Source organism: Octopus sinensis, linkage group LG23 (assembly GCF_006345805.1).
Source record: "Octopus sinensis linkage group LG23, ASM634580v1, whole genome shotgun sequence".
NCBI lineage: Eukaryota > Metazoa > Mollusca > Cephalopoda > Octopoda > Octopodidae > Octopus > Octopus sinensis.
In genome coordinates this window covers 16,120,129-16,131,071 of record NC_043019.1, presented here as the reverse complement: position 1 = coordinate 16,131,071, position 10,943 = coordinate 16,120,129, and the positions used below count along the sequence as shown (strand labels likewise).

Below are 10,943 nucleotides of genomic sequence, written 5' to 3'. Positions count from 1 at the left end.
AAAACTACTACTACTACTAATAATAATAATAATAATTATAGTTAATTCTGTTTTATTGGCCACAAGGGCTAATATAAATCAAAAACATGAAAAGACAAACACAGGACGATAAAACAAAGGGTTTTGCAAAAAAAGAAAAATCCATGTAGACATTTGATAACAAGAAATATTTAACAAGTAAAAACTCCCAATAAGATGAGGCACTTTGAAGGCTACTTGTGGAAAACCCCATAAAAGCCCCAGGTGCCTGGTCAACAAGGCGTGAGCCCTTTCTCCTTTTTACAGGTGTAATCTCAGAATTGGTCCGTCCATACTGGCCATTCTTCCCACATTGACCCACCTTTCAACAAATTTGCTACAAGACAGCACTTCCCTCTCTACTCTCACCTTCCTTTTCAAGTGAAACTTGAAAAAGTTGATGAGGCCTTGGCCAAAGAGGAAAGTGTCTGACTTTAGCCCTTTCAAACAGCTCCATCATACCAACTCTTTCACTACAGCCACCAGACAAATGAAAATTGCCTTCCTCTCCCAGTTAAAGGAGGTCAGCAGGGCAATCTTCACTATGGATTCAGCTGATAGCCAGATCCATCCTACACACGACAGCAGCTGTTCGACATAAACCCACAGGTCAGCAATACTCGGTCACTGGACGAGTGTATGTAAAACGGTTTAGACCTGGTTGGGACAGCATAGGTTTGCACCTTGCCAATCAGCTTGTCCACAACAAGTGCCAACCTCTTGGCTAACACCTTGGCCAAAATCTTCAACACTGCATTAAGCAGAGTTATGAGCCTGAAATTCTCTATCACGTCCCCCTTGTTTGGGTCCTTTCTCAGCAGTGCCACCATTCCTCAACAAACAAAGGCAGGAATTCTCCCGTTTGGTTGCCAGTTGCAGTATACGTCTGCGAAGAGTGGTGTCTGTGTTTTCTTTTATGTCACTAGTTTCTCATTATTTGTGTTTACTGCTGTGATGTTTGTAGTGGTGGTGATGGTGGTGGTGTCTGTGTGTGTGTGTGTTGTAATTTGTGTTGGTGTTTGGGGGGGGTAGTGCTGGAGAAGGTGTTGTTGTTGTTGTTGAATGTTTTGAGTGCATGTTGCTGCTGTTGTTGTTGTTGGGGAGCCCTACTTTCTCGTGCCTCCCCATTTTGTCGGTTGTCTCTTTAGTCTACTTTTCTCTTGTATATTTTCGGTGGCCCTGTGTGCCACTCCCCTTCTCGCTATCAGTGCTCGCATTGTCCGAGCTGATTTTGTTGGGAAAGGGGATGTCCTTGGGGTCCGTTTTGGTTTTTTGGTTGTAGACCAGCTTCATTTACTGTTTCTGGTAGTGTTGTTGTTGCTGTTGAAAGAGGTGGTGTTGTTGTTGTTGTTTTCGTTTTCTTCCAACCACTTGATGGTTTATCTTGCGCCAGTCAACTCATCTGACCAAAATGAGTTGTGGCTGTAATCCAGAGGCGCCGACCTTGTCGTATTCTGTATGAGGCAGAATTTCCCTAAGAACTAAGTTAATGGTATACATGTCTGTGAGCTGGCAGAATCGTTAGCACGCCGGGCGAAATGCTTAGCGGTATTTCGTCTGCCGCGACGTTCTGAGTTCAAATTCCGCCGAGGTCGACTTTGTCTTTCATCCTTTCGGGGTCGATAAATTAAGTACCAGTTACGCACTGGGGTCGATATAATCGACTTAATCCGTCTGTCTGTCCTTGTATGTCTCCTCTGTGTTTAGCCCTTGTGGGCAGTAAAGAAATAGGTATACATGTCTGTGAAAGTGACATCCAGTATTTACTGTAGTTAATTTGCCTCTGATTTAAGAAAGTGTCTATGTATACCTATTTCTTTACTACCCACAAGGGGGCTAAACACAGAGGAGACAAACAAGGACAGACAAACGGATTAAGTCGATTACATCGATCCCCAGTGCGTAACTGGTACTTAATTTATCGACCCCGAAAGGATGAAAGGCAAAGTCGACCTCGGCGGAATTTGAACTCAGAACGTAACGGCAGACGAAATACGCCTACGCATTTTGCCCGGCGTGCTAACGATTCTGCCAGCTCGCCGCCGTAGTGTCTATGTATACCGATGTATCTATTTTTTGTTTCGATGTATGCATGTCTCCTCTGAAAATACCGACAAACATTAAAAAAAAACACAAAACAAACGCTACCTTCCTTTAAGTCACCACTCACTGTCTCTCTCTCTCTCTCACTCTCTTTCGGTCTCCCTTCCTCTCTGTCCCTCCTTTTGTCCGCTTTTAATTTAACTCTGTATCTACTCTTTATTCGATGTATGTATCTGTCTACTCTGAAAATACTGATAAACATTTAAAAACCCAAAAAAAAAGAAAAGACAATGTCACCTTCCTTTCATTCCCCCATTCACTCTCTCTCCTCTCTCTCTCTCTCTCTCTCTTTCTTTCTCTCACTTCCTCTCTGTTCCTCTTCTCTCCCGCTTTGCCACTCACTTCAACTCCTCTGCTTAATACCTTTTATTTCTCTTTTTCTTCGAACCCCTCCCTTCACTCTTCTTCCTTTGAAGTAAATGTGGCACAGGCCATAGGTACGTACGTAAAAAAACCAAAGGTTACCATATTAATATTTAGGATAATAATTAAATTCTTTTTATTTTTATTGGCCACAAGGGCTTACATAAAAACAACATGAAATGACAAAACAGGACGATACAAAAGGGTTTTAGAACGTGTAAATAAAATAACGAACAAAAACAAACCCCCAATGAGGGAGACGCTTCAAGGCTACTCGTGGAAAAACCTACAAAAGCCACGGGTGCCTGGCCAACAGAGCAAGAACCCTTTTATTTTTTACAGGCGCATGCTCAAAATGGGTCCTTTCACACTGGCCATTTTCCCAAGTCACCCACCTTTCAACAAATTTGCTAGAAGGCAACACTTCCCTCTCCACCCTCACTAGTGAAACTTGAAAAAGTTTATGAGGGTTTGACTGGGGAGGAAAGTGTCTGTTTTTTAGCCCTTACAAACATGTCCACCACGCTACCTCTTTTGTTATAACCACCAGACAAATAAAAAGTGCCTGCCCTTCCCGGCTAAAGGAGGGCGGCAGGGCAATCTTTACGATGGATTCAACCGATAGCCATATCCGTCCTACACGCGACAACAGGTGTTCGACATAAACCCACAGGTCAGCAATGCTAAGACACTGCACGAGGGCGTGCAGAACGGTTTCACCACTCTGCACGCACCTCGGACAGGCTCGGCTGACTTGCACTTCAATTTTCTTGTGCTTTCTTAAACATTCTTTAGAACAATACTTTGTACAAAACCAAAAATATATGACACACTAGGCATAACACCAACATGAACTTGTAACTTGTTGTCTCTTGAGGTCCCTGGGTGAGACTTGGAGTCATCTTGTACAAATACAAAGCAAAAAATCAAATATATAATAATAATATAGAGACTTAGTAATTTTAATATTTCTATTATTGAAAACAAGTGGATGTATTCCACTGAAACTAGGTAAATATAAACCTTCGAACAGAGACGTCAGTGGCGACACCTGCGGGTTCTGACTGCGCTACATTGACAAGGGGCAATACCCCGAAACGCGTCTGTAGCTGTCGGACTGGCAGTGTGAAGCGGCTGACCTCCCTTGTTCGAAGGTTATAATGGATACAGATCGTGTATCAATAGCTATCTTAAGGCGGTGACCTCATGGAGCTGACCAGCGGCAGCGATTATTCTTATATCTATAAGAATGCCATATTAATATGGCGATAACAATTAATTTCCAGTAAAACGCTGCCGTAATCTCTTTTATAGAGACTTAGTAATTTTAATATTTCTATTATAATAATAATCATGTTTCCTTTATTGACCACAAAAGCCAAACACAAAACAAACAGGGACAATACAACACAAGGAACAAAATAAATTATAAAAATTCCCCAAAAGGTGGTGGAGGTTCTCTCAGGGACAACAGAGGAACCCCACACATCCTGGTTACCCTGACTGTCAGGTGCACCTCAGCAGGTGCATCCCTCTTTCTCAACTCCTTTGGTTTACACGCAAATGTTCATAGTAGGCACAGGAGTGGCTGTGTGGTAAGTAGCTTGCTTACCAACCACATGGTTCCGGGTTCAGTCCCACTGCGTGGCACCTTGGACAAATGTCTTCTACTATAGCCTCGGGCCGACCAAAGCCTTGTAAGTGGATTTGGTAGACGGAAACTCAAAGAAGCCCATCGTGTATATGTATATATATATATATATATTATATATGTATGTTTGTGTGTCTGTGTTTATTTCCCCAACATCGCTTGACAACCGATGCGGGTGTATTTTCGTCCTTGTAACTTAGCAGTTCGGCAAAAGAGACCTATAGAATAAGTACTAGGCTTACAAAGAATAAGTCCCGGGGTCGATTTGCTAGACTAAAGGTGGTGCTGCAGCATGGCCGCAGTCAATGACTGAAACAAGTAAAAGAGTAGAGTAAACCCACCCACACAGGCCATCCCTGCCACATCCACCCACCTTTCTGCAAAAACACTGGGGGGGGGGGTAGTACTTCTCTCCCCACCCTCACTTGCTTTTGAAATCAAATTTGATGACTGGCACCTGTGCCAGCGGAGCGCTAACAGCACCATCCAAGTGTGATCGCTGTCAGAGCAGCTGACTAGCTTCCATGACGGTGGCACGTAAAAAGCACCATTCGAGAGTGATTGTTACCTGCGTCTCCACACTGGCACTTGTGCCGGCGGCACGTGAAAAACATTCGAGCGAGGTTGTTGCCAGTGCCGCTGGAGTGGCTCATGTGCAGGTGGCACGTAAAAAACACCACTTGAACGTGGCCGTTGCCTGTACCACCTGACTGGCCCTCGTGCCGGTGGCACGTAAAAGCACCCACTACACTCTCGAAGTGGTTGGCATTAGGAAGGGCATCCAGCTATAGAAACTCTGCCAGATCAAGATTGGAGCCTGGTGCAGCAATCTGGTTTGCCAGTCCTCAGTCAGATCGTCCAACCCATGCTAGCACCGCCTTTAGTCGAACAAATTGACCCTAGGACTTATTCTTTGTACTTATTCTATCGGTCACTATTGCTGAACTGCTAAATTACGGGTACGTAAACACACGAACATCTTTTGTCAAGCGATGGTGGGACACACACACACATACAATGGGCTTCTTTCAGTTTCCATCTACGAAATTCACTCACAAGGCTTTGGTCGGCCCGAGGCTATAGTAGAAGACATTTGCCCAAGGTGCCACGTAGTGGAGCTGAAAGAAAGAAAAAGGGAATGGAAAAGAAGAAAAATAGAGATGGATGGATGGAGAGAGAGAGATGGGTACTACTTAAAGAAGAGTGGCCCCGGTGCGCGCACTCGCATCCGCGCTAGCTAGTCATGACTAGTCGATCCTTTGTGTTTTATTTACTTTGTTTAAAATATTATTTATTTTGTGTTTTATTTGCTTTGCTAGGTTGTCGTTGTAGGATCGACTAGTCACGACTAGCTAGCTAGGGGATGCGCGAGTACGCGAGTGCGCGCACTGTTCTTAAGTAGTACCGAGAGATGTATGTATGTAAGAGTGTATGTGTCAGCCTGTGTTTAACTTTCACAGCATGGTAACTGGTGTTTGATTGTTTACATCCACGTAACCAAGCGGTTCGGACAAAAACAAAAGTCTTACCAGAATCAGTGCCAGACTTAATAAAAAATAAAAAAAAAAAAACAACGGCAAAAAAACGAACAAGTAATGAGATTTTTACAAATGTTTGTTTGAAAAGCGGTGTCTGTCGTTAGCGAAAAAATGCCTACCGGTGAAATAGAAAATAGTTACCTCCAGATAATAAAGGTCCAGGGATGTTATTTGGGAGTCAAGAAAATCTTCGTAAGTGTTGAATTCCGAGATAATGTTGTCAATACCAGAGTGTGGATCTTCGTCCATGTTTGCTAACTGCGACGGCAGGAAGGACGATGGCTGGATAGCAACAACAATGGTGGCGATAATCGTGGTTTGTGGTGTTTTGGTAACCAAGGAAAATAAATACAACACCATAGCAACGGCGGTAGCAGCAGCAGCAGCTGCAGCGGTTACAGCTGCAGTTTGGGTCGTGTTAACATGGACATTGTTTGGTCTTGGTATAAAGCAGTGCTCGGCAACATTTTTACACTTGCGGTGCACTTATATTCCTTTTAAAATTTGGCGGTACATCTAAACTAAAAATAAAAATTAAAGTATAGGGGAAAAAATTATATTCAGGTTACACTGCGGCACACATTGCATCGTCTTGTGGCACACTAATGTGCCGCGGCATACTGGCAGAAACGTTAGCACGCCGGGCGAAATGCTTATCGGTATTTCGTCTGCCGTTACGTTCTAAGTTCAAATTCCGCCGAGGTCGACTTTGTCTTTCATCCTTTCGGGGTCGATAAATTAAGTACCAGTTACGCACTGGGGTCGATATAATCGACTTAATCCGTTTGTCTGTCTTTGTTTGTCTCCTCTATGTTTAGCCCCTTGTGGGCAATAAAGAAATAGGTATAAAAGCAGTGCTCGGCAACATTTTTACACTTGCGGTGCACTTATATTCCTTTTAAAATTTGGCGGTACATCTAAACTAAAAATAAAAATGAAAGTATAGGGGAAAAAATTATATTCAGGTTACACTGCGGCACACATTGCATCGTCTTGTGGCACACTAATGTGCCGCGGCATACTGGCAGAAACGTTAGCACGCCGGGCGAAATGCTTATCGGTATTTCGTCTGCCGTTACGTTCTGAGTTCAAATTCCGCCAAGGTCGACTTTGCCTTTCATCCTTTCGGGGTCGATAAATTAAGTACCAGTTACGCACTGGGGTCGATGTAATCGACTTAATACCTATGCCTGTCCTTGTTTGTCCCCTCTGTGTTCAGCTCCTTGTGGGTAATAAAGAAATAGGTATTTCGTCTGCCGTTACGTTCTGAGTTCAAATTCTGCCGAGATCGACTTTGCCTTCTATCCTTTCGAACCTTGTGCCTAAAGTAGAAACGATTCTCTTTTTAATGATTTTCATTTTAATTGTAACGACGCCACCTTTTCTGTTTTGAAACCCCATAAAAAATTTTTTTTGCTGAATTTCTTTTAAAATGTCTACGAACCACAGGGTTCCGGGTTCAGTCCCATTGCGTGGCACCTTGGGCAAGTGCCTTCTACTATAGCCTCAGGCCGACCAAAGCCTGTGAGTGGATTTGGTAGACGGAAACTGAAAGAAGCCCGTCATATACATGTATATATATATATATATATATATATATATATATAATATGTGTGTGTGTGTGTGTGTGTGTGTGTGTGTATGTATGTATGTATACGTTTGTGTGTCCGTGTTTGTTCCCCCATCATCGCTTGACAACCGATGCTGGAGTTTAGGTCCCCGTAACTTAACGGTTCGGCAAAGGAGACCGATAGAATAAGTACTAGGTTTACAAAGAATATGTACTGGGGTTGATTTGCTCGACTAAAGGCGGTGCTCCAGCATGACCACAGTCAAATGACTGGAACAAGTAAAAGCGTAAAAGAGCGGTCATTTTTCGTTCTTTAGGGACAGTGTATGAATGTATCTATTCATTCTTGTCGTTATTTTCCTTGATTGCCCAAATCAAGAGCAGTCTTTATAATCATTAGTTTTTTCATAAAGACAGACAGCTTTGTAGACGGCTGTTTGGAGCATCCAACTTCGTTTGAAATAGCTTTATATGACCATTTCAGTCTTCTAAGCTGAACGATTCCCGCTCTGGTTTCTGGTGTTAAGTTTTGTCTCTTACCCATCGCAGCTATTATATTTGTGGCGACGTAAATTACACAAAATAAAGTTTATTCTTAATTAAAAATTTATGTGTTGACTTTACGCTGTTTACCGTATTAAAGCTCGTGATATATTCTTTAGTTTGATATACATCTTAATTCACAATTTACAACTTGAATATATAAAAAATATCATTTTAACATTAGTATACTAGTGTTCTTAAATAATATATATATATATATATATATACTAGCTGAAGGTGACCCGCTCTACGCGCGTGTAAGAGTGTGGTTTATATATATAAATGTATACAAATTATATATATATATATATATATAAATACAGATATATGCACTTTGTATATATAAAAATTATTATATATACATATTTATATATAGATACACACACACACACATATATAAATTAACCCAATAAATATCTGATTCATAATATTTGTTGTCATGATTGGGTGGTGGTGGTGGTGGCGATGATAATTCTCTCTATGAATGCAGATAGACGTAGAGAGTGAGAGTGTGTGAAAGCGCTGTGGAAGGCAGGGAGGGGGGATAACGGACGCTGTGAAACGACGTTATAAAGAGAAAGTGAATGTAAGGGAGGTAGACGCTGTGAAACGACGTTATAGATAGAAAATGAAAGGAAGGGAGAAAAGTGAGTGAGTGATGGAGGAAGACAGATACATAAAAGAATGAGAGTGTTGGATGTTTTGTTTGTTGGACCAATGTATTAAGGTAGTATTGTTTTATTGTTTTAAAACGAAAGAGGCAATGTGTTTGTTTCAAAAATTAAAAAAATCTTTAATAGTGAATGAAATTAGAATTCACACCCAGCTCAGTTTTGTAGAAAGAGTATCACGACGTGAACTCATGAGTTGGGAGTTTGACTGAGAGAGTTTATATGGTGACACATGCCAGTCCTTTCGACACCACCTAAACAATGGAATAGTGTATAAAATGTAATTAACAACTCATTCACTTTATGAATGTCTTATGTTAGCGAAGAAACAATAACTTGACAAAACCGTTTAATGGAGACGTAGAAGGAATCGGAAAATGAGGAATAAAGAGAATGAGTTGGATCAAATGTTTGCAAACATCTGAACCCAATGTTCTTTATGAACCATGTTCTTTTTAATATCTTTATTTTCAAGAATGAAGAGATAATGAAGAGGTGCAAAATAAAAAATCAAGCAAAATTTCATGACTTACAATCAGTTTTCTTTTGTCAGAGCCTCCTGATAAACCACGTTCCTTGTGCGCTCATGATTGCCAAGAATGAAGAGTTTATGTGGATTTCCAACTCGAGAACAGGCTACGTACAATTGACCATGAATGAAAACCGGTTGTGACAGGTTAATGCCTACAATGTCCAGTGATTGTCCCTGTGACTTGTTGATTGTCATCGCGAAGCATAGTTTTATCGGAAATTGAAAGCGTTTAAACTGAATGGGAACATCAGAGGGTGAAATACTCATTTTATGTATCATCTTGATTGTTCCTACAAATGGTCCACTCAAAATTTCAGCAGTTATAACATGGCTTTGAATCCTCCTTATAACCATTCGGGTTCCATTGCATATTTCAGGCGTTTCCATATTTCTGAGCACCATGATTGGAGCACCAACTTTCAAACACAAATGATGAGGTGGAAGTCCCGGAGGTGTTAGCTTGTTGAGTAGCTCGGGTGGATATTTGACTGCATCATTCTCATCTTTATTTGTATCGATGAACATGAAAGAAACTATCTCACCAGGAATCATATCAAGTACTTGTTTATTTGTAGCATCAGCTGTTGTATTATGAGGCGATAGAATAGCTCTTGCTCTTAGCCAATCGAGATCCTGGAAGTTGGTTTCGCCGTCAGGTAAAACGGCTCTTATAAGTTCTTCTACATTTGGAACGAAATTCCCAAAAGGCAACCGAATATGCTCATCATCAACGAAAGGCAAAACTCCATCACCAAGATCTAATAGGTGTTTTGCGAAAGCCTCAGACTCCACACCACCATGTAGGTGGACTCTCATGTTTGTTTGAAGATGGCGATTGATAACACTGTGCCACACATAAGAATGCTTTATACATGCATTAACCTCATCGGCTCTAGTGCCTACTCGGACAACAGGAAGAGTTTGTCGAAAATCTTCTGCCATGAGAAACGTAGTTCCACCCATTATTTTTGTATTGTGACGCAAATCTTGGAGAGTTCTGTCAAGAGCCTCAAACATGGCCTTATTACTCATTGTAGCCTCATCCCAAATAAAAAGACTGCATTCACGAAGAAGTATTGCTCTTGAGGAACTACGATCTATATTACATTTAGGATTATCTTTCTTTCCAATATCCATGGGCAATTTGAATGCACTATGTGCCGTACGGCCGCCTTGAAGCAGTGTCGCTGCAATACCACTTGAGGCACATGCAATGGCAATTCGACGTTCAGCGCGCAGCTTTGCGAGAATCAAATTGATAGCGAAAGTTTTACCAGTACCACCTGGAGCATTCAAAAAGAAAAGCTTTCCTTGGTTCAATCTAACGCTGTCAATAATTTCATTATAAATCTCTCTTTGTTCAGGCAAAAGTCTTGGTTCATCTCGCGTAATTGTTTCCGTCAATTCGGCAATGTTGTAGTTTTTTTCTGACATGTATTCAACATCCAAAGGCGCTTCATGATGGACAGGTGTTGGCAGATGGAATTCACTTAAACCGCGTATAACATAGCGTCTGATGTGTCTGTCCATGTCGATTAATGCCTCATTATAAACATCGTCGTTGCCATCACGTAGCGCTAAATTAGCCTGTATGTCCTTTGATAGGCTCTGTCTGAACGATTCCCAAAGGTTAAGAGGGTTGCTGGGATTACAGTGGATTAATATGTTACAAAACAATCAACGCATTTGCCATAGCAGTTTACAATTTGAGGCCTCTGCTAATGTCCTGTGTAAGTGGTCGTCATTGAGAAGAAGTCCGTGCCTCAAACATGCTTCCCTGTAAGTGGCGCAGATGATACCATCAACCGTGCGAAGATCAGCAAAAGACTTCGGTCCAGTAACTACATGAAGTAGCATTCTCAAAAAGAAGATTTCCTGTTTGGTAGGATGAATATTATACACACGCCCAATGACGTTCTTCCTAGAAACATCGGGCCAATTGTCAAGTTCTGTT

At 41.6% G+C, this 10,943-nt stretch overlaps 2 protein-coding genes across 2 annotated transcripts in view; both read right to left on the bottom strand.

The window, feature by feature from the left end:
- The window catches only part of LOC115223716 (cilia- and flagella-associated protein 299-like), a 24,614-nt gene extending 18,566 nt beyond the window's left edge, over positions 1 to 6,048 (bottom strand). The window contains exon 1 of the mRNA XM_029794392.2: positions 5,815 to 6,048. Within this exon, the coding sequence (XP_029650252.2) occupies positions 5,815 to 6,033 (219 nt within the window). The 5' untranslated portion in view covers positions 6,034 to 6,048. The remainder of the gene's footprint in view (positions 1 to 5,814) is intronic.
- Positions 6,049 to 6,142: 94 nt separating this feature from the next.
- Positions 6,143 to 9,952, bottom strand: LOC115223704. Its single transcript, XM_029794380.1, has 4 exons — positions 9,551 to 9,952; positions 7,877 to 7,917; positions 6,548 to 6,595; positions 6,143 to 6,194 (listed from the first exon to the last, which is right to left on the bottom strand). Exons 1-4 carry the CDS (start codon positions 9,950 to 9,952, stop codon positions 6,143 to 6,145), a joined length of 543 nt encoding a protein of 180 aa, XP_029650240.1.
- Positions 9,953 to 10,943: the final 991 nt, after the last annotated feature.

Bases quoted from the DNA above. Each gene is read 5' to 3' on its own strand.
- LOC115223704 (XM_029794380.1), bottom strand. From the start codon at position 9,952: ATGGGTGGAACTACGTTTCTCATGGCAGAAGATTTTCGACAAACTCTT. The intron at 6,596-7,876 runs GTAAACAGCGTA...TTTTATTTTTAG, and splicing joins ATATCACGAGCTTTAATACG to TTTAGATGTACCGCCAAATT. The intron at 6,195-6,547 runs GTAAAAATGTTG...TTTTATTTTTAG, and splicing joins AATATAAGTGCACCGCAAGT to TTTAGATGTACCGCCAAATT.